At 37.8% G+C, this 24,291-nt stretch overlaps 1 protein-coding gene, 1 long non-coding RNA gene and 1 other non-coding gene across 3 annotated transcripts in view; 1 reads left to right on the top strand and 2 right to left on the bottom strand.

Annotated features, from left to right (window-relative positions):
* The first annotated feature begins 1,392 nt into the window (after positions 1-1,392).
* The window catches only part of LOC132056763 (uncharacterized), a 28,765-nt gene continuing 5,866 nt past the window's right edge, over positions 1,393-24,291 (top strand). Inside the window, exons 1-5 of the mRNA XM_059449102.1 lie at positions 1,393-1,812; positions 3,106-3,205; positions 8,293-8,355; positions 16,175-16,289; positions 17,612-17,694. Of these exons, the coding sequence (XP_059305085.1) occupies positions 1,601-1,812; positions 3,106-3,205; positions 8,293-8,355; positions 16,175-16,289; positions 17,612-17,694 (573 nt within the window). The 5' untranslated portion in view covers positions 1,393-1,600. The remainder of the gene's footprint in view (positions 1,813-3,105; positions 3,206-8,292; positions 8,356-16,174; positions 16,290-17,611; positions 17,695-24,291) is intronic.
* Positions 10,596-10,709, bottom strand: LOC132058627 (U5 spliceosomal RNA). The gene has a single exon (XR_009415351.1). It is a non-coding gene; the product is annotated as a U5 spliceosomal RNA (small nuclear RNA).
* LOC132056765 (uncharacterized) lies at positions 23,061-24,009 on the bottom strand. The gene is made up of 2 exons (XR_009414932.1): positions 23,781-24,009; positions 23,061-23,617 (listed from the first exon to the last, which is right to left on the bottom strand). It is a non-coding gene; the product is annotated as an uncharacterized LOC132056765 (long non-coding RNA).

A 24,291-nucleotide genomic window follows, 5' to 3' on the forward strand; every position in this document is an offset into this window, starting at 1 on the left:
AAAAAGAAACCTTTAAGAAGGCATAATTCTATTCTACAAGGAACATGAGTTCAAGACAAGGGAAAATTACCATAATTGAACACATGAAATTAGTTTGAGATTAGGAGAAGACGACGGCATATGCATGAGTAAAATCTTGGTTGGATTGGGAGAACTACAAACGAGTATTCTACATCTATATAAAGCATTACATTGATGCTTTTAAGACTTATCACAAGGAGAAAGACTTGAGAGATAAATCAAAATCTATACAAGTCTACCAGAAGAAGGAATCACCTACAACAACGTCAAAAACCTGTTCTTATCAAGATTTATCAATACCGTTCTTGAGTGAAATAGTTAGATTCATGTGATCCAAAACGAGATGATTATATTCATAGTGAATTGTAGTAGACGTTGTTTTATATTGTATTGTACGAGACTTCATTAATTAGGTAGTCTTTAAAGAAGTTGGAGAAAGTACCAACAATTATGAAAAATTGTTGAGGATTGGGGTAGGGGCTACTAGGGTCAGTTCCTTAGATGTACAAGTCGTTGTAACCTTAAGTGGTCGTTTGGTAGGTAGCCAAAATTATCCCGAGATTATAATCCCGGGACTAATTTATCCCACCTTTTGGGATTATTTTATACCATCTAAAAGATGGTATAAAATAATCCTGGGATAAGGTGGGATATCCCACCCTTGGGATTATGCTTCATTTTATACCTTGTTTGGTAGGAGGTATAAATTTATCCCAGGATAAATTTATACCTCCTACCAAATACGGTACAAAAAATTAGTGCTAGGATATCCCAGCCTATACCACGCATCAAACGACCTCTAATAGTTGCTTGTGTTATAGTAGAGAGTTTGAGAAATGCTATTGGAAACAGGTCGTGGATTTTCCTCCTTTGAACAAGGAGTTTTTCACATAAAAATACTAGTATTATTGATTTACAATTTCGCACTTTACTTTCTTGCATAGTTGCTCAAAACCTGGTTCTTTCAATACATAGGTCGCAACAAACTAATAACCCGTTTGGCCATGAGAATTTCACTTTATTTTAAAATCAACGTTTGGCCATGAAATTTCAAATACGTACAACTTGAAGTTGTATTTGAAATTTGAAAAACACCGAAAACCTTATTTTCACATTTTTTTCACTTTTAATACATTCAAACAATTAAATATTCTTTGCAAAAATTATAACCAAACACAATTCCAACTTCAAAATTCTCAAAAAAAGTGTACTAAGTTTTGCACACGAAAATCCTAAATATTGCTATCTTTTTTTTACCAATAAACAAAGGACCACATGTACAAGTCCCAAAAAAAATATCGCAGTCATCGTGAGCAGACCATGAGTAAAAGCGTAAAATATAAATAACTAACCTCTTTCCTTTAATCAGAAAATTAAACAAGGCGTATGTAATCAGAAAAGATTCCCGTATTTATCCAAGTCAATTAGTACCCAAATTGTTCCGTACAGATTTTCTCTTCCCCGTCTCTCTCTCTCACGTTTCTTCTAGCTCCAGAATTCCAAACTCGTTCGGCGCTACAGATTCAGCTATATATTCCACCGCTCACTTCAATTTGAAGGGTATATTGGATTTGCGGTGATGGCTGCGAGCGCGAACCCGCCTGCGGGTAATCAAGAAGGCAGCGGCAATGGGAATGGGAATGGGAATGGGGCCACCAGTAACGGTAATGGTCTCTCTGTTCCGGAAAACTCAGTGGTTGGCCCCACACAGGCAGCCCTACGACACAATCCAGGCCTTTCCGTTGATTGGACTCCCGATGAGCAGTCCCTCCTCGAAGAATTGATCGCCAAGTCTGTAAAAACCCCTTCCCCTTTTTTCTTCTTTTCTTCTTTCAATATCCTTTTGGAGTTTTACTACTCCCTCCATCCATTTTTACTTGTCACTTTGGAGAATCAAAATGATAATTTACCATTTCATGACTGTTTTACCTTTACTATTAATTAAATCTTAGTCGGTCATCATTCTCTCAATTTTGATTAATTCTTTGATTAAGAAATCAAGACTAGTAAGTACATAATCTCAATTTCGAAAGTTGTCCCTTCTTTTTTAATACTCACTCCGTCCATTTTTACTTGTCCAGTGTACTAAAAACAGTTGTCCACTTTTACTTGTCCAGTTTGAAAAACCAAGAGATAATTTACTATTTTATACCTGTTTTACCTTTACTATTAATTATTGGGTTGGAAATTTCAATGAATTGTTAGTGGCTGCACTACTTTTAAAGTTTAGTATGTTTTATTGATTTCAATCATTAGATGACTTAGTAATAATTAGAGGTGATATAGTCATTTTATTTATGGCTCCTTAATGGGTGTGCCAAGTCAATGCATGACAAATAAAAATGGAGAGAGGGAGTATTTTAATGTGCGGTATCTTGCTTGCTCATTTCTGAATTATTGTTTTTTTTTTTTTAATTCTTGAAATTTTGGTTCTTGAAAATAACACGCCTTGTAATTCCATGCATCTTGAAATTTTCCTGCGGCGTCTTGCTTGCTTATTTTTTATTCTTGAGATTTTGGGAGGAGGGGCAAGGAAGAATCATACAGCATTTAGGGTAACTTCTGCTAAATTTTGTATGGTGGATGTATCTCGCTTGGATAAATTAGACAAGTTGTAAACTGCGTAAAGGTATCCGTATTCTAAGGATTATTTAATTTTCAATGACAAATAATCATCTCTTCCCCTCTTGTATATTGTGTTCTGCTGGTTGTAATTCAGCTCATTATCTTAAAAGTACTTATAATGACAATGAGCACTTCTTCGTCTCACCCAATCAACTCGGAAATATACCCAGTTAACAACTGTTCTCTATGTAGATGAGCAAATATCATCTCCTGATTCGTCTTTGCTGTTTAAAGATTTTGATAAAGGATAATTAGTTACTACAAATATGAATGTTCTTGTTATGGTTATCTGAACCATGCATTTCAGTCGGAGACGACAACTCTTTCTGTTGGTTAATCAGTATTTGCTTCAATTTGCTGCATGCATTGCCAAACAACATCATTTACACTATGCATTCTTAGTATCTGACTTCTATTGACATGAATTGTTAAATGAAGATAGGAAATTTACTTTTGCAGATATGCAACAGAAAGCAACATATCTAGGTATGCAAAAATTGCAATGCAGTTAAAAGACAAGACTGTTCGAGATGTAGCATTGAGATGTAGATGGATGTCTGTAAGTTTTTTGATTCTGGTTTCATCTAATTTATTCGCATATTTAGTAACACAGATGTTGTCGATGGATCACTGTAAGTTTTTCCTTTTTCTGGTATTAACCGGTTTGTTTGTAGCTAGTAATATAGTTGTTAGTAACAGGCAATCTTGCTTTATCAGAAAAGAGAAAAAAGAAAAAGAAAAAGAGGCAAGCTTGAGCTTGTATGAATTTTAAACCCCTGAATAATAGAATGTACAGATTGGTTGGATCAGGCGCCTTTCAATGAGTTTTCCTTTTATTTCTGCATTTTGTTGCAAAGAAGGGAGAAGCATTCCTACTTCAGCATCTGTATTTCCTTTCCTCCATTGCAATATAAAGCTTTATCGCAATGTCCAAGAGTAGGAAATTTCTTGCCTTAATTATGTCTTTCATGAGTCATCTTCAAAAAAAAAAAAAAAAAAAAAAAGAAAAAGAAGTTTGTCTTTTTTTAGTTGAACCTAGGACCACAGTTGGCCAATTTGTCTGTGTGGGAGAGGGGAGACGAGGGGGCACAATCATCGTTTTCAGAGTCTAAAGCCAAATCTTAAAGTTCTTTAGCTGCAATATTGTTAACGAGCACAGATTGGGCATTTTGCCTCGCTTTCTCAGTGTCACAACACAAGTACCAAAGTGCTAAGGCGTGCGTCTAATATCTCTTGGGCTCTATTCTGAGGAGAAGACTTTAAATTATAGAGGGAAAATGACCAGACATATCCCTAAACTTTTAGAATGAGACATGTTTGTCCTTTGTTTTGCTTTTGGCCCGAAGGTGCCCTTGTTGTTAGCCAAGTAACTCAAAAATGCCCTCCCCACTAACGATCTCTCTAACACGGTAAAAGTACAATTAAAACAAGGATAAAGAGCCAAAAATACCCTTGAACTATTAGAATAACACCGATACATTTTAAACAGGCACAAACTTTCATTTCATCATCCTCGCGGTAAGGAATCCGAACATACGCCGTGAAATCAAAATGAAAATCTTGATTTCTGAACTTTCTCCCCCAATTTACTATGTGAAATTCGACAAGATTAATAATCTCTGATTTCATCAACCTTCTTCTTCAAATTGTTCCTTCGAGACTTAATAGCATCCAAGAAGATTTTAAAGTATTGATGCCTGGACACCGCGGTTATAAAATAAAAGATTTTAAAGTATTGATAGCATCATAGCAATCATTGCTTTTGGGGGAACTTTTCGATTTGCCACTATCAAAAATCACGCGAATTAACCTGGTCAATTAGACAATTTTTTTTTTTTTTTTTTAAAAAGAGACTAATAATTTTTTGATGAAGTAATGTGTTTCATTGAAGGGCATCAAAGGGATGTAAAGTTACAGGAGGCTAATTACAAAAGAACAAAAGTGTAGGATAACATTGTTTGCCCCAAAACAATGTCTCATTCAAGAACTAAAGTGCTAATAAAATCCAAAAACTGTATTGAACTAGTTACTGGGATTAACTAAGCATTTAGCTTTAAGAGAGTAACTTGGAGTTGAAATGCCATCAAAACACCTTCTGTTTCTCTCATTCCAGAGACTTCAACAAATAGCAGAAGGGATCATCAACCAGGTCTTTTTGATGGCCTTATCAACTTTCCAAAGGCTCCAACTGGGATTAACTAAGCATTTAGCTTTAAGAGAGTAGCTTGGAGTTGAGATGCCATCAAAACACCTTCGGTTTCTCTCATTCCAGAGACTTCAACAAATAGCAGAAGGGATCATCTACCAGTCTTTTTGATGGCCTTATCAACTTTCTAAAGGCTCCAACTTACATATGCTTCTCTCAGATTCTGAGGCATCACCCAACTTAATCCAAAAATACTGAAAAACATGCTCCAAAGATTAAAAGCTACTGGACAATGAAGAAAGAGATGGTTGACCATTTCCAGCTGCACTTGAAAAAATAGCATCTGTTGACCGGTTGACATCCTTTCTTGTTAAGCTTGTCTATAGTAAGGCTGACATTGTTGAGGGCTATCCAGATGAAGCACTTAATCTTAGGGTCCAAATCAATTTCCATGGTCAAGAGTCAATAACCTGATCTTGGTTACTAAGCTGTCTACAGTAATCTTTAACTGAGAAAATTCCTTTACTGCCCCATCTCATTCTATCTGTAGTACTTGCATCAATGCTAGATATTTCCACCTTGGCTAGTAATTCCAGCAAGTCCTCTTAACTCCCAATCTTGACGGTGTCTTCTCAAGTGTACATTCCAGAAGTTGTTGCTTCTATTTTGGGCAATTGAGGAGAGCTTCTCCAGTGCCATACTGAATAAACCAGGGTATTCTTCCTTTAAGGTGTAGTTGCCTAGCCATTTGTCTTTCCAAAATTTCACATGTTCACCATTGCCAGGCTTGAAATGGACCTTCTGGAAGAATTCATTACCCAATTTGCTAACATATTTCCAAAGCCCAACTCCATAGGGAGCATTAGATATCTGGGTACTCCTTTTATCCTTTGCCCCATGAATTGATTTGATCACCTATTTTCATAGGATTGGTTCTTCTGTGCCATATCTCCAAAGTCACTTCATTAATAAGCTTTTGTTGTGAGCAGACAGATCTCTCACCCCCAGCCCTCCTTCACACTTAGATGAAGCTTATTGGAGCTACTGTTGCCTTCCCATAAGAAGTCTCTCCTGATCTTATCTAGTTTTTTCTAGCACCTTATTGGGATAGGAAATAGAGACATGAAATAAGTGGGTATCGTGTCAAGAACATTACTCATAAGAGTGACTCTGCCCCCCTAAAGGCAGGTACTGAAGCTGTAAGGAAGTCGGCCTTTTTTCAAATTTTTCCACAACCCCATTCCAGATTTCACAACTTTTGAATTTTGTCCCCAATGGAAGACCCAGGTATGTGCTAGGAAGAGTCCCAATGTTGCACCCCATAATTCCAGCCAGTTCATCAATGTTTAGAACATTGTTGACTGGGTATATAATGCTCTTCAACATGTTAATATGTAACCCTGATAAGGCTTCAAAAAGAAGAAGTGTGAGATTTAAATATTGTACTTGAGTCTTTTCAGCTTCACAGAAGACCAATGTGTCATCAACATACAAAAGATGTGAGAATGTGACTGTGCTTCCAGTGTTTGTGCCACCAACACTGAACACCTGCATCCATTGCATCTGCCTGGCTTTCTCCATCATTTTGCTTAATCCTTCCATAGCTAGAATAAACAGAAATGGGGAATCCCTTTCAAGGAGAGAAAAAGGCCACTGGACCTCCATTTATCAAGACATAATATTTTAACAGTAGAAATACTGTATCTCATCTATCTTAACCATGTCTCACCAAACCCCATTTTTCTCAAGATTGCAATCAAATAAGACCAATCCAATTGATCAAAGGCCTTTTTAATAGGTAGCTTGCACATAATTCCAGGTGACCCAGATTTGATCCTCCAGTCTAGTACCTCATTTGCAGGGAGAGCTGCATCAGTAATCTGTCTTTGTTTGATGAAGGCATTTTGATGAGAAGAGACCAGCTTGTCAATAACCTTCTTCAGTCTTCCTGCTAACACCTTTGCAAGAATCTTGTATATGCTACCAATGAGGCTTATTGGCCTGAAATCCCCAAGTTCAAAAGCACCCTTCTTTTTGGGGATCATGGCAAGAAAAAAGTAAGACAAATAATGAGCAAATTTTTGGGAAAATCAATAAAATTGCAAACAAAAATAAGCAACACTTACCACCCAATTCAGATACGTTGCTCCTAATCAAATCAGAACTTTAGTAACAAGAGTGGAGCTATTTTTTTTGCTTCAGTTCACTAAACCTCTTGATCAAAATAAAGCAACAAATCAATTAACTAAATCGAACAAATGAAAACGAAGAAACTAAATTTACAGCTGATGGCGGGCATTTGTAAAACCTCTTTCTAGTACTCGGATGAGCAATCAGTTTGCAACAACATCTCTGTCATTACGGGTTTCATGTGATGACATATAAGCCTCAGACATTGAAAACTTGATTATCCACAAACTGTCTTCCGTTTCGTTTTGGCTGAAAAGTTCCCTTGTCTTTAGTGGGGAGCACATTTTTGAGCTACTTGGCTAACAGAGGGGTCACTTTTTGGGCAAAAAACGAAACAAAGGACTAAGTTGTCCCATTTCAAATAGTTCAGGGCAAGATCCTCTTTCCGCTAATAAATAAATCTAGCAAACTGATATATTAATTGTTTAGAAGCACCCATAGTAATGAAGTGGGAGGAAAACATTGAGGTTTCTGCTTCAAATCCCAACGGAGACAAAAAGTGATACGTGATTTTCTTCCATCTGCCTAAGCCTTGGTGGATAGAGTTACCCGGTAGTTGTGATGGTGGAGGTAGCTGGTATCCGGTGACATAGTCGAGGTATGAGTAAGCTTACCTGAACACCACCGTTTGTTAAAGAAACATTATGATTGTACAAGAAAATTACTGAATAAACGTCAATTAAATACTTATAACTTTTGCAATAAGGATCGGAAATTTAAAATGATTCCGGACCATGGTTGATATGATTTTTTCTTCTTATAGGAGTGTATCATTTGTTTGTGGTTTTACAAATTTGTTTGTCCACATATTTATTGTCTGTGTTAATAGTGATTTGTTTCTTGCATTACATATATGATTTTTTTGTTTGCACCATTTTTAGCTAAGCCCGCGCTCTAATTGTGTTTACCCTTAAATCCCAGACACACTTTTGACACTTTTTACGCTTTTCGTCTTCGACAACACTGTAGTTGAATAAGTGTTCTTTTGGTGAAAATCACAAAATTTTAGAACGGATCTAAATGAGAAACTGAAATGTTTCCCTTTCTAGTTTTAAAAATCCTGCCTTCCCCGAACAGGGACTTCAATGTCTCAAACAATGATATTGCTTTACTGTAAACTCCATAAAGAATAATATTATATTACTTTGTGCAGACAATTGTATAGTGGTTTTGTTATAAAGCTTTGTTCTGAAGCTGGAAGGCATTACATTCCCTTCTTCTGCAAATAAATCCAGTTATTTTTGTTTGTTAGAATAAACTTTTCTTATCTGTTCCTTCTTCTTTTAAATTTTATCAATTCCTTGTGGCAGAAAAAGGAGATTGGAAAGCGAAGAAAAGATGATCATAACTCACGCAAAAATAAAGATAAGAAGGTACTACAGCTTTTGCGTCGCATAGTTCTGGCCATCATTTCCTTATGCCTACTAAAAGATGAGGGCTTTTCCTGTCGTTAAGGGTGATTTTTTTGAGCTTTGACTGACTGTTGTTTGTTATGTTGTAGACCCATATGTAGCCATGTCCATATCACTGTGGAGAGATTATTGCTTTCATTTTTTGTCATTTACTATTGCAAGTATCAAGTGTGTCTTTGTTGAGTGTTCACTGTTGTCTGTTACTGTATAGACCCATATGTAACCATGCCCATGTAGTGGTCATTGTTTTCATTTGTCATTTACTATTGCAGTGTTATGCTTCATCAAAAACTAGCCAATATAATGGTGATGACAGAATACTGAACTCTTTTCCCCCTCCCTTAACGGGGAAAACTGGGATTCTTATTTGTGTAGTATGAAATTTAGACGTTAACAAACAATTGGATTATTGACTTTTTTGGTTGTTAAGCTAAATTACAATTTTTAAAAGCATTCCCATATTTGCTTCCTGATATTGTGCGTGCTGCTTTTCTGGTGAGCAATCTGCAATTCTCTTCTATTTAGCTGTCCTGGTCTTCCCCTTACTGCGATAATATCTTGGAATGCTAATTAAATACTCCTGCCATCCAATGAATTGTCCCTCTTCATAATTGTATTTTCTCACAATTATGTCAGCTTTTCTGTGGGGGAAGCTCATCCCAAGGTTCTTCAATACCTTTAGATGTTCTGTATTATAAACGTTCGTTGGTTCCCCATTTAACATTAAAGTAAGTCAAAGTCAATCTTTATCTTCACATTTGACCCACTTCTACCTAAAGCTCTAAACACAATAACCCTGTTACCTTAATACCTATGCTCCACTGAAGTAGGTCACAGAATCGGGATGGAGAAACTATGTAATAGAGGTCGTAGTCTTTCTGTTTCTTTGTTTCAAACATGTCTTTATCATGTGGCCTTGTAGTAACGAAGGTATCAACAAGAAAATCTGTTATCTAAATGCTGTGCAATATTTAGGAGTAGAGGACAAAAAGTAAAATTGATTGGAGCAGCCTGTTGAAATACTAATGTGCTACATGGTAGGCCTTGTGGATGCATAAGTCGAGAGTGAAAAGGAATAATCTTACCTTTTGATCATATTATGGAGCTCTGTTCTGACATTATAGAGAACATTAGTAAAAGAGGTTATCTCCCTTGCCAATTTTTGCTTCAAGTCGACCCACCCAAGAAAACATGCGAAGTCAAAAGCGGAATCTTCTACTTATTTTCTACCTAAATGCTGCTTAGTGAGTAAAGGTCATTTAGTTCTGGAATGGGTCCAACAAGTTTTAGGTTTTGTAGGTTTGTCTCAAGATACCACGTGTCAGAATGCAAAAAGAATCGCAAAATATCATGACTAGCTGGAAGGTTCCCCCCCTAACAAAAATGAAATAACATTGGACTTGAGCCAAAACATCCATCCCCTTTATTAGTGATGTTCTTCTTCTCTTCCATCCAAATGCATAAGAATAGCACTTGAAATCTACCTCTTTTTGCCAGCAAAATAATAATGCTCAAGATGTGCCTCAACTCATCCAGACATAGGCACAACCCATCTGATCATCGCGCAGGGAACTAAGAAAAAAGGATCTAAATCTCAGTAAACCAGCCATAATGAAGGAGAGATGGTTCACTATTTCTGCAGCTCTCTTACAGAACAGGCAGCCATTAGCACTAATTCTTCTCCTCTCCCCAGAGTTGTTACCTGTAAGAGGAGCTACTAAAGCAAAACAATAAAAAGAAAGATCCTTTCTTTGTCCTTTATCTTTCCAAATTATTTTTAAAGGAAAGGGTGCCTCGTCTGTGCTGCTAAGGGCATGATAGTAAGACCTTCTCCTTCTATCCTTCAACTCTTAATCAAATTTCTCCTTTTCATGTTGGATCGATCTCATTTGAAAAGAACTCGATATTTGTAGGAACTTAGGGTGCAAATAACTGTACAGGCACACACCCACAGACACAAACTCTCTCTCTTCCCTGCCTCGTCTGTGGCTCTGCTAAGGGCATGATAGTAAGACTTCAGACTATAAGCCTGTGCGATGTCTTCCGACGAAGCAGTATTGTCAGCTCCTCAAGGCTCAAGCTATGCAGTGACTTGCATAAATTGGAAAAAAAAAAAAAAAAGAGATAATGGACTCCACCTGCCAATCTTTTGCTATCCTTCTAAAATAGGAGCGGAAGTGACTAGTGCATTTAAGATACACATCTTTTCTTCTTCCACCCTCCAAAAATTAGCGTATACCACTATTTGCAACGAGCACACGGTAGTCTTTAGTAAAAGACGAAAGAATAGTTCGCTATGTGCTCATTCCAAGGCTGCGTATTTAAGGTACAAATCCAGTTGTACATTTGTAATTTTTTTTTTTTGAAGAATGGCTTCTTCACCTTCTATTCTTCAACTTTTAATCAAGTTTCTCCTTTCCATGTTGGATTGATCTCATTTGAAACGAACTCGATATGTGTAGGAACTTAGGGCTCAAATAACTGTACAAACACACAGAGACACAAACTCTCTCTCTCTATGTGCTTCGTCTGTGCTGCTAAGGGCATGATAGTAAGACTTCAGATTCTAAGCCGGTGCGATGCCTTCCGACTAAGCATAATTGTCAGCTCCTCAAGGCTCAGGCTATGCAGTGACTTGCATATATTGGAAAAAAAAGAGAAATAGAAGCGGAAGTTACAAGTGCAATTAAGATACAAACCCAGTTGTACATTTGTAATTTTTTGAGAATGGTAAAAGTAGTTGCACATTTTTTGTCAGGATAAGAAAGAGATAATAGAGATTTAGTCCTTCTTCTAGACTAGTATCTCACCAAAGGCTTCTCTCTCCCCCCCCCCCACCCCGGGGTGACGGAGGCCTTCTCCACCTTCTATCCTTCAACTTCTAATCAAATTTCTCCTTTTCATGTTTGATCGATCTCATCTGAAACGAACTCGATATGTAAGGAACTTAGGCGCAAATAACTGTACACACGCACAAACTCTCTCTCTGTCAAACATAACTATGGATGCAAACATGTACACCTGAATTCCTTTTTGCTCTCAGGAAAATGCTATTATGTACTATATACTTGCATCTGTTATATGTAGTTTTAGTGGGCACATAGAGAGAAACTATCAGTAACATGAGAACCCTTTAGTATGAAAACTCATGGCTGAATGGGTTACTATGTTGGTGTTGATCTGAAACTCTTCAAAATTAATTGAACTTATGAAACTGTGAGTGTGTCAAAGAAATATCAAAACCAATAGTACAGGGTATTATGGTTTATATTATTCTCATTTCTTTGTCGATAAGTAACTTTACCAGTTTTAGGGAGAGTGGTCAAGTAATTTGGATTAGAGTAAAATGGGAACTCTCAAGTAAATTGAAATGAGGTTTGGTAAAATTTATGCGGCTTTTTATTTCTTAGCTTAGAACATCTCTGCGAGTCTGTAGATAGTTCTTTAGAGTAATCTGTCAGAAGAAAAGGATAGTTACATAATTGGCTTTACTATTTTGGCTAATCAGTCAATCGGTCTTGACTCAGGTCTCTGTTAATCTTCCATCTGTGATCTATTGGAGCTCATTTCATTTGTGTAGCATTTGTGTTTTTTTAAAAAAAAAAAAATTATTCCAAGACTGGAGAACATCGGGCTTCCGTCATGCTTTGTAAATTAAGAGAATTTATTGTAGGCTTGTGGAGTTATATTATAAAGATTCATATTGATATTAAGGGCTTCCAATGGGACTTATAAATATTTTGGCCCGCAGCACCAATTCCCTTAAGGGTTCGGATTAGATGCCAACTTTTAGTAAACCTATTCTTATATTCATAAGTCTACATTCAGGGTGGCAATCCAACAACAATTTTGTACGCACAGGAGGATGATGGGTTTTATAAAGATTTTTCACATGTTCTATACGAAGGCGTCAGGGGGCATATGAAGCCCTTGCGGCACTCCATTTATTGCTTTAAGGTTTTGGGTTGGATGCTCTGATCCTTTCTAACTGTTAATTACATCATTCCAATAGGAATCTCTAGTTGATGTCCAATTCAAAGGCATTATAGTTTTGGTTGGTTCTTACTTCATTTGGTCCTTTAGCTTTAATTCACCTTCATTTCCAAAGAAACGATAAATGGTTTATCTGCTTAGTATGCTTGATGTCAGATTTGATGCTCTAGTCTATACTATCTACACTGTAGATACTCCTTCAGAGCTTATCTTGTGACAAGCGGTGCTAGGTCATATTGGAAGATACATATATACTTTTTCTTTATCAAGGAATATTATCATTACTAATGGGAGAAACTCACATATACAAGAGGTATACCAAAAGTTGAGAACCTACAAGAATGAATAGTTTTTTGCAAAAGGCATCCATTAACAACAACAACACCCAGTGTAATCCCACAAGTGGTGTCTGGGAGGGTTTAGTGTACGCAGACCTTACCCCTACCTTGGGAGGTAGAGAGGTTGTTTCTGATAGACCCTTGGCTCAAGGAAAAGCAAATGAAGGCAGTTCGGAAAAAGAAACAACGGAAGTGAAGAAGCTACGGCAAAATACTATAGAAAGCATGTTAAAGCATTCTGCAAAAGGAACAGTAGCTACAACAAAATAATACTCTCTCCGTATCAAAAGGAGTGTCCACTTACCTTTTTTTTTGGTTAAAAAAGTGCGTCCAGTTACCAAATCAAGAAACAATTAACCTTATTCTTCCAAAATTGCTCTTATTAAGTGTTAAGTGATCAAATCTCAATACCTATTTATTAGGGGTAGTTTAGTCAAATTACCTATTTTTGCCTAGGAGTTTAGTATTTTCTTAGGGGTGTGCAAATGGCTAAGTGGACACTCTTTTTGAGCCGGATTTGACTAGTAATAGAAATCGAAGTACAAGAAACTTAAAGAGTAATACTACGACTACTAGTATGGAAGGAAAAGCGGGACATCACTCCACTATCTACTAGCCTTCTACCTTAATCTGTGATTTTACTTGTAGATGAAATCTCATGGGTGCACCTAAAAGGTAATTAAAAGATAAGAGGCTACTCTTCAAATGTACAAAATCATGCTCATATGAGTATATACTTGTGGTGCAAGTTTTATACAAGTAAAATCATGACTTTTTTTTTTTTTTTTTTTTTTTTTGGTAATTTGTATTCATCAGCATTATGGAGATGCTGGGGACCTTTAAAAGAAAAACAAGAGAGAAATACTTACAGAGATCCTAATAATTCTACCAACTGTTCTGTTTCCTCTATATCTTTTTCTTTACACCAAAAATAAAAAGATACAATATAATTCCACTTAACCTTCTGAATGGAATTGGACCTATCTTCAAAATTTCTACTATTCCTTTCTTTCCACACTGTCCACCATATGCAGTGTGGGATTATCCTCCACCATGCCTTCTGACTCTTACTTCCCCCTCTTCTAATCCAACAGCTTAGCAGATCTGCAGTATGTTCAGGCATGGTCCACTTTGTTTCTGTGAGACTAAGAAAGATGGCCCAAATCTGTGTTGTGAAGCTGCAATGCAAAAATAAATGGTTGTTGGTCTCTTCTGTTTTTCCCACATAATGAACGCCAAGATACTACAGTCATTCCTTTTTTTTTCTTCAGAACTTCATGTGTCAAGCAAGCCCTCCTAGCAACCAACCATGTAAAGCTTTGGTTGGTGCTAAGTTTCTCCAAACCTTTCTCCACAAGCTTTTGCGTCTGTTGTTTTGCTGGTTGCTTTCCATTTTGTAAAACCTGCTAATAGTGAAAGCCCCATCTTCACTATGCTTCCATTTCAATGAGTCAGGTGCATGGTTGGTGCCAGGAAACATCCCTATTTCTTCTAGCAAATTGGCCACTCTCTCCACTTCCCAATCATTTAGTAGCCTCCTAAAAGATAATCCCAACCCTGTGGTGTCCAACAATCACTGACATTAGCCTCTGGATTGTTGCAAAGAATGAACATATCTGGAAAGGAATCTCTCAGAGGGGTCTGATTATTCCAGGCATCTCCCCAGAATTTTGTTCTCCTATCATCTCCCACTTTTATATATAAATCGCCTTCAAGCTTTGGCCATAAGTTTCTGATAGTTCTCCAGACCCCAACCCCATAAGTATCAATGCTGACATTACTGCACCAAGGATCGTATGTACCATATTTGCATTTGATTACATCCTTCCATAGAGCTTGCCCCTCTTCATTATATCTCCAAAGCCATTTCATCAATAAACTATTATTCTGCTTTCTCAAATCTCTGATGCCCAAGCCTCCACTGTCTCTGCTTTTCAAAGTAATCTCCCATTTAACCAGATTATAACCTTTAATCTCTTTGCAACCATGCCAAAGGAAATCCCTCCTTAATTTGTCCAGTTTCTTCAAAACTTCAGAAGGTATTGGAAATAGTGACATTACATAAGTAGGAAGGGAATCTAACACTGAATTTATAAGGATATGTCTACCCCCTAAAGACAAGTATTGAGCCTTCCATCTTGCCAATCTTCGTTCTGTCTTCTCCACAATGCCATCCCATATCTCTGTGTCCTTGTGTTTATTACCTAATGGCATGCCCAAATAGACTGTAGGCATATCATCCACTTTACATCCCAGAATATCTGCCAAACTCTGAATATTAGCCACCTCCTTAATTGGGAACAAATTGCTTTTTCCCCAATTCACTTTCAGACCTGAAGAAGCTTCAAAGAGCAGTAAGATTATTTTGATGAATCTTATTTGTTCCTCCTGAAGGTTCACAAAAAATAACAGTGTCATCTGCATAAAGCAGATGACTCTTTGACTTGATCACTGTTTCTCCCCCATCTGAAAGCCTTTAATCCATCTGTTTTGGATTGCTATCCTCATCAAGCTATCAAAACCTTCCATTGCCAAGATAAACAGGAAGGGGGGGGGGTCACCCTGTCTAAGTCCCCTTTCTGAGGGAAAGAAGCCCACTGGTTCACCATTCACTAAAATAGAAAACCTAACAGTGCTGATGCAAAATTTAATCCACCCGAGCCATCTTTCTCCAAAACCCATTTGTTTTAAAGTATTCAGTAGGAACTTCCAGTTTACATGATCATATGCCTTTTCAATGTCCAGCTTGCACATTATACCTGGTTCAGCACCTTTCAGTCTTGAATCCACACATTCACTTGCAATAAGTGCGGCATCCATTATCTGTCTCCCTTAAAAAAATCATGACTTTTCCTCTTCGATGATTTGCAGTTTGTAAGTTTTGAAGATTGGGAAAAAATGGAGGGCTGTTGCAAGTTTTGTCTTTCTTGATATACGAAACTCTGGTGCTTCAGCGCTTGTTAGGGCTATTATTTAAGCCTTCATTAGGTTGAACGGCCCAATATCTGGGGTTTTTAAATGTTGCAGTCTTAATTTTTTAGGGAAAAAATGACACTTACAGTTTTAGCTAAGTTCTGAATGAATGCAAAAGGGTTTATGTTTTTCTGGGACTACCATGCATCTATGGTTTATTTCAATTCCAGATTCTTAACTTCTCATTGAATGCTAAGGGCTTATGCACATCTTTGAACTGTTGTGCATCCATGATTTCTTTTCAAGTCCAGATTCTCTTAGACAGCTTAGTTGATGTTATTTGAGATTTTTGCTCAAGTTGCTTGTGGGTCATTCAATTGTTTTCAAACAACTGATGAAAAAAGATTTATTTGCAATTAAGTTACGACTCTTGGAGAAAATTATGCTTATTTGGCAGCATTTTAAAGACACTCCTGTTTGGTACTTCTGTCAAATAATAACTTCTTTGTCATACTTCCCTTGTTTTTTGGTTTTAGGAAAAAGTTACAGATTCTATGCCAAAGTCTACCCATGTTGCTAATCGTGCAAATGGTCCCCCCTATGCTCAATCTGTTATGTCAATGGACAGCGATGACGGAATTTCCTACAAAGGTCGGTCCTTATTTACTCTTCTGAGTTCACATTTAAAAAGTTGAGTGAAATTTGAGACTAAATATCAAAGGAACCATGTTGTTGGTAGTCTTTGTTTTTGTGTGTGAGTCTGGATAGATATGCCTGGAATTGAATGTAGAGGAAAGTTTATGTAATTGGAAAGATGAAATGGATAGAGATGGTGATTAGCACATCACCTTATGTCTCTGCTACATGCATAATCTAAGATCAATCATCATGTGGCATTAGTTGTGCATGACGGCTTGGTGGATATACACGGGCCTTTAGACATTAGAAGCCAACTTCTCTTTCTAGTTTCTTCCCATAAGGTATGCTTTTAGTGAGGTTTCATCCTGAGATTACAAATGTACACGGATTTTCCTAATGTTGAAAATAAGCACATAGAGCGAAGGCTCAAAGCTAGAATAGTTGAGATGCGAAAATCAATCAGCTCAATCATCTAATTTTCATCTGTTTTCCTAGTGAAAGTGCGAAGTGTCTTTGACATCTGATTATCAGCCAATTTAGTATTTCTGAAAGCTGACATTTATCAAGTACTTTGAACTCCAAGACCTAGGGCTAGACGAATCCTCTGAACTTCTGTTGTGCTTGTTACATGGATTAAACAGCGGGAATTTATTTGATGCCAGTGAAAAGTTTAAACGAGATCTCCTTTTAAGTGCTACCGTCCTCCGTTCTTATTTTTTCAATAGTTGCTCAAAAACTGCAGCCAGTTCTCTACCATGCCTGTTGAGGAAATTCATGCAGAATAAGTGTTGCTACTAGAGACTTCGTCCCCCTTCCTTCTTACTTCTTTTTTTGTGGATTTAACTTGTTATTATGGTTGAACTTGTGTGCTTTGAAAAGCCAAGTCTTGACTTTTCGAAGTTTATAACATTGGAAATAATTTGGCATGCTGCTTATCACTTTGCAAGAGCTAGTACCTCAGTGATTACATAGAGGATTTCGTTTGGTGCGGAGAATAATAAGAAAAGGAATTTCTCTGTTCTTATGTAATTTGATATACAGTAAGGAGGAATGTAGCATAGAAGATATCATGTAGTATGGAGAGTCATGTAACATGGAGAACATCAGCTGTCCGTTTCCATGGATTAATCAAGGAATGCTTTTTTCCCTGTGCACTTACGAATTATGATAATCACTGGATGCAAAATGGAATAAAGGGATAAAAAGAACAATCAGTATTTCTGATGTGATATGCAACCGTAAAGTAACTGTTATTTTCTGAGTTCTCTTTCCTTTTTCTTCTAATTTTGGTTGGAATTTCTGAGGAATATGTGTACATCTTGTAATTTTTGCAGTGATTGGTGGTACCACCGGACAGCTTCTTGAGCAAAACGCTCAGGCCTTGGATCAAATATCTTCAAATTTTGCTGTTTTTAAGGTCAGCTGATGCTTCTGGCAATTTTATTCCCACCTGCCTCATCTTCTTTTCTTTGTAAGAGTTGACAAAATGGTATCAGATCATAATAGTCATTTGCTGTTTTTGCTTTTACTCCCTTTGATTAAATGTGATGTTGTTTGAGTGGTAATGGAGTTTTGAGGAAATTCGACTTGTATATTAAATTAGTATGTGAACAAGAAATTCTTAAAAATGATTGGAAATTCTTAAAAATGATTGGTAAGTTATTAGGATGGCACAGACATCAACCATTATGATTTGAATTGTTCATATGAATTTGAATTTTGAAAGAGATGAGAGTTGCATCCAGAGAGTGTCATAAAAATTGGATGGTAAGGAAATATTATTTCCACGAAAAACTGAAAATATTTACCTCTATCTCATTTTGTGCGAACATTAACTTGGATTATTTTTACGGGGGCAAATTTAAGTATTCATTGGTATGAAAGAAAACCAGCTTACGTAAACTTTGCCTCCAACGGGAGGAATTGAGTTAAGAAAGACATCTTCATCTCATTCTTATCTCCTGCGGTGGCAAGGTTCAATTCTTAAAGAAATAGTGTTGTATTCATTTTGTTCTATTCGTGAAGTCCTTTTCATGATAAGAAATGGAAAACTCTATAGTCTACATGCTTTCTTTGATTGATTTTGACTTCTTCGAGCAAGTGTATGGTTAGGGCACTAGAATTCAACAACAACAACATATCCAGTGTAATCCCACAAGTGGGGTCTGGGAAGGGTGGTGTGTACGCAGCCTTACCCCTACCTTGTGAAGGTAGAGAGGCTGTTTCCGATAGACCCTCGGCTCAAGTAGGGCACTAGAACTCAAGTGGGGTCTGGGGAGATTTGTATCACTAATAAAGATGTTGAACAATACCTTTTTCTGTATATAGTATTTTGCCATTACTTTTTTACTTGTGTTATTTCTTTTTCCCAACAGCTTTTGTTTACTTTTCTTTGAGCCGAGGGTCTATTGGAAACAACCTCTCTACCTCCCAAGGTAGGGGCAAGGACTGCGTACACTCTACTCTCCCCAGACCCCACTTGTGGGATTACTCTGGTATGTTGTTGTTGAACAATACATTTCTCGACCTTTTGGCTATGATCAAGAGTGGTAAGGATTTTGAACACATTCATTCCGTCATCCGCCTGTTAATATTTGCCAGCGAGATCCCTTGACATGACAAAAAGTGGAGAAGGGTCTGCAAGGAACGATAAGCTAGTCGTGGAAGCAAATATTGGACCAGTTAAATCATTGCGGAGAAGACAAAAGAGAAAGGAGACCATCACAAAGATTATGGAACTATGTATGAGACACAAGTTGCTGAGCTTGGGTGTGTAAATGTGTAATAAACTGAAATAGTGACATAGTATAGTGGCGGTATTTTGTAGGCATGCAAATCTATTATAATCTTCATTCCCACCTGTGCCGTCTTTCTCTTTTATCCCTTCCCTGTTCTCACTTTCTCTGCTATTATATGTTACCGATGTCAGTAAAGCCTGAAGTACGGTTAATGAATCCCATTCCTGTAATTCTCTTGGTGTTTGTTTATTGGGTGTGTTACGTTTGGTGCTTTTATTGATTTGTCCACCATGGTGGACACTAAGAGCCCCTCCCTCATTGACCCTCTCATAGTTAGATCGTGAAACCCAATTGGGTTTTCTCGCGAATTGGCATAATTTTGAGTTTCTATGGAGACCAATCGATGAGTGATACAAGACATGTTCCATATGGCCACATTGATGTCTCACCTCTCCATGGTGGAGTCTTCTCGTACTTGTTGCACTAAGCTACTTTTGCCTCGTCTTGCTACTAGCTTCTCTCATCCCACGTTGCGTTACAAGCCGGTTGTAGTGGAATTAGGACGGTTTGGTCAACCCCAAGGCATGGGTTTTTCATGCGGAGAATATTTCGACTTCAACTCTATTTTTGATGATCACAAGTTATGATTGGCCTCTTCTTTTATCTTGAATGGTGTCCACTCACCACAGCTTGCTACTGGCTTCTCTCATCCCACGTTGCATTTAAAGACTAGTGGAATTAAGACGGTTTGGTTTTTTCAAGCGGAGAATATTTCGACTTCAACTCCATTTTCCGACGATCACAAGTTGTTATTGACCTTTTTTTTCATCTCGGTGGCGACGCCTTGGATGGTACTGATGGCTTCATTGCAACAAGTAGCTAGTGGATTGGGACTACTTTGTTGAGAAACTATTGTTTGTTTTATAAGAGGACCCTGGAGGCACTGAATGACCAGGCTCCGACAATCCTCTGTGATTGTTGACTATTAAACTCATTTTGGCGATACCAAATGAAACAATGGCCTTACCATAAAATTTCTGGTCTAGTGTTTCATTTCTGGGCATTGCTTTGATATTAAAACAATTGGTTTGGTTCATATGCCCAAGTCATTGAAGGAAGCAATATAATTGGCCCATTTGCAAGAGCAATGTATAACTTCGAGAAGGGGCCCAATTCTAAATCCGCTTACTTAAAAAGACAACCACTTTTGCTAACCCTAGCATATCCACAATTGTGCCTTTACCAATCCTTCCAAGTAGAAAACCAATGCTAGCCTCAAATTTGTTCCAATACAATCGAATATGTTTCCTCCTGTACCATGAGATGTCATAAAGACTTTGGTGTTCCATGGGCTCTCAAGTGTGAACTTTTCAACCAAAATTCTCCTCATTTTTTGATACTTCCAAAAAGAATTTATCAAATAACTTGTCTCGGAAATGCTTCAAGACGGTGTTATTCGCCTAAGTACATGTCGCTTTTCCTCACTTGTGTATTAGTGCGAAAGGAGAATGGAACATTACGGTTTTATATGGTTTTTTGAGCTCTCAATGCCATCATCGTGAGGGATCGATTTCCCATTCCGATTATTGATGAGCTCTTTGATGAACTAGGAGGAGCCAAATATTCCCCAAAGTGGATGTGCTCTCTGTTACCATCAAATACGGCTCCTCCCAGAAGACGTGGCTAAATCAGTTTTTCGTATGTGCGAAAGCCATTTAGCCTATCCAATGCATAGTCTACTTTCCAAGCCATGATGAACACAATTTTCATGCATACCTCTGGAGATCTGTTCTCTTCTTATTTTTATGATATATTGATATATAATGGTTTGTGAGAGTTGCATTTAGAGTATTTGGCAATGGTTCTCCAATTGCTTTGTGAACACCATCTAGTCGGCAGTCGCGAATGAATCAAAATGTTTATTTGGGCATCAAAAACCTGATTACCTGGGATAACATGATATCCCAAGAAGGCCTGGAAGCAGATTCGACCAATATTCAAGTAACATAACAATAGCCGATACGCTGCTGAGGAAGGTTCACAGCGTTTTAGGCCTTGCTGGTTATTATCGGCGTTTCTGTCAATGTGCAACTATCACTTGTCCACTCACTAATATTTTATGAAAGGATGCTTTTGTATGGAATGATTGTACTTAGTCTCTTTTTTTTTTTTGATACTTGAAGCACACATTAGGACTAAGTTGCTCGGACTCGGGTGTGTGTATCTGATACGGGTACGGATCCGAGTGTCGGATTCGGCAAAATATAAATATTAAGATTCGGGGGTGCGGATCCGGGTATGGATACGGGTGTGGGGATTCGCCTAAGAAAATTCAAAATTATAAAAATAAAGCTATAAAGAAAAAGACCCGTTGAATTCTTGGTTTCTCTATGTTTGGCCTGAAACATGAAGCAACGAATATGAGGCAAAAGGACTATAATATTGAAGGTATGCCATTTCCCATGTCTTAAATCTATTTTATCTTTCATTTTGAGAAATCAAAATCTCAATTTTCCCCCAAATTTGTCCATGGACTCCAGTCAAAGTATCCGAAGTTGATTGACCATATCCGATAAGTATCCCGCTCTCGCACCCGCACCCGTCCCGTGTCGAGACGGGAGCTTCATAAAAAATGAAGAGTCCGTGCAACTTAGCATTAGGGTCCAGTCTCTTGTTATCTCTCCCAAATTTTTCGAAGATTTTTAATTGGAGATTGATGCCCTTATTTACAGGGATTGGGACAGTGTTGCTACAATGGGGATACCCTATTGCATATTTCGTGTCACACCCCAACCTTGGGGGTGTGGCGGCACCGCTTGCCGAAGTGGGGCCGAGCGAACCAACCGTGATATCTAAACTCTATAACGTGAATCATAGGCCGATGAGGCCGCTGAATAGCAATAGCAACAAGTATATCATAACAACCTGCAAGCAGAAAATGCCCAACAACACATAGATGCATAACTAGGGCCGACAAGGCCAACCAAGAAAGACAACCGGTCGGCGCGGCAAGGCCAAACACAATACTCGTACACGGCCGACCGATAGTACAGCCAAGCCTCTAAGAGCACTAATATATATCAGGCGGTCGAGACATGGTACTCTCGACCCTCTCTCTCTCTCTCTCTCTCTCTCTACTCGTAATATATATATATATATATATATATATATATATATACATCCTATTTGATGACTCGACCAAAGAACTCCGGGAGAATGGGTGCGAACATCCCGTTTGAACTACGGTATCCTCGAGAAAGGCACACCAACTGTCTACCGTACTGTGGGCATGATCACAGCGCACAAAATGCGTCAGTACGAAATATGTACCGAGTATGTAAGGCGGTAAGTGTAAACATAACATAAGCATAAGAGATACGGATAATCATGGGAAGAGATCTAGAGACAACCTGAAACTCTGAACGAGGCCACTGAGGGCGACCATAACCATGACATAAATGTAAATGCATGCTCGTAAAATCATTCCTCACTGTGGAGGCATATATCATATCATATAACAATAATAAATCCCTCTATGGGGTGAGCTCATCATCATAACATCATCTCTGCCCAACTGATCAGTGGCAATGCACAACTACATGCCTACTCGGCCGCCTACAACACGGCTCGGTAAAGAAAGAAACACGTCTAGGTGCACATATAAGTGCCTATCCGCCGACTATAGCGCGGCTCGGTAATGAAAATGAATACATATATATGTAAGTGCAATGCAAGACTGACCTCAGAAGAGACATCATAGAAAGAGTTGGAGTGACCTGTCGTCGTTACCCTCCGATTTTCATTATTGTCGCTACGTTTATCATTATTTGATCATTAGGCCAAAGAAGTAAAAGTACAAGGAAACATCTTGTTATGAATTATTCACGAAGCCAAAGTTAGCCAAACTCTTATGAAATATGATCGACACAGCTTTTATCGGAAAGAGTGTGCTAACGAGAGGTTCGTCACCTCGGGGCAATAGACAAAAAGATAAGGATTAACTCAATTAAAGGAAGTACAATCAACTCAACTTTGATGTGAAGAGTACCATAACTAATATCATTCTTCATTCGATAAACAAGAGGGACACGAAATGTGAAAGGTATTTCAATACAAGTTATTCATGAGAAAAGGGTAAGCTTAACCATTTTGGGACATAATCGACACAAGTTGAACGGAAAGTCTTTTAATCGAAAGCCAAAAGGAGATGTGGACCATAATTTGGTACAAGTCATAGATGAGTATGTGTCAGCTCAATTATCATGGAACGCGATCGATCCAAGTTAGCGGAATAACTTTTCAATGAAAGGTCATTTGAAATCTAGTCATGCCACAAAGAGAATAGAAAGCCCTACATACCTCGTCGATGGAGTTATATACATTTTCCCGAGTCCTTGAACGTCTTACGAATGATTTCCTACATCATACGACCAATATGGGATCAATTCCAAGTTCATAGCTTATGGAAATACTCAATGAGACATTTCGTCGAACAACTTGCGGGCGTAAGTTCGTAGGGTCATTTGTAGTTCAATTTCTTCATTCAAGACTACCATTTTTCTTCTCCTTTACTCCTACTCTTCCTTATCAATCCATCCATACCTTCACAGCTCCAAGAAAATACATTTAAACCACATAAATCAGCTCAACCAATCAATTTCATCCATACTAGTTCATATGGTTCATATACATGGGATTTCCTCCAAATTTCTTAGATTAAATACTTGGAGAATCATAAGGAGATGATTAAGAGGATAAAACATACCTTATATTCCCAGACTCAATCCAAAACAGAGGTTTCTTCAAGTTGAAGATTTCTTTCGAAAAGCGAAACAATGAAGAAACGACGATTCTACAATTACCACGTGATTCCTTACGTTAAAGTTACTTGATTAGCCTTTGGATTTGCTTACGATTGATGGAGAAATGTGCGAGAGAGTATAGGGAGTGTTTAGGGTTTGTTCTTTGAAGAGAAATGAGGTTCCAATCTGATTTGTGGGTCTTTTATATAAAAAGGAATAAGCTGCCACCGACCTAGAGCACTGTTCCCGCGACAGTTTATGTCCCTGGACGGAAATGCGAATATCTCTCTACTCCGATGTCATATTGACGAACGGTAAAATCCGCTGGAAACTAGACTCATAGACCTTCGATTTGATAGGTGGATCACCCCGTAACTCCAAGTATATTGAGAGAAAAGCTCCGAGACATCTGACCCAAATTTCAGTGAAATTTACAAACTTAACTTGCGATGCCCTTTTTCGACTTTCGTATTA

The sequence above is a fragment of the Lycium ferocissimum genome, chromosome 5 (genome assembly GCF_029784015.1).
Source record: "Lycium ferocissimum isolate CSIRO_LF1 chromosome 5, AGI_CSIRO_Lferr_CH_V1, whole genome shotgun sequence".
NCBI lineage: Eukaryota > Viridiplantae > Streptophyta > Magnoliopsida > Solanales > Solanaceae > Lycium > Lycium ferocissimum.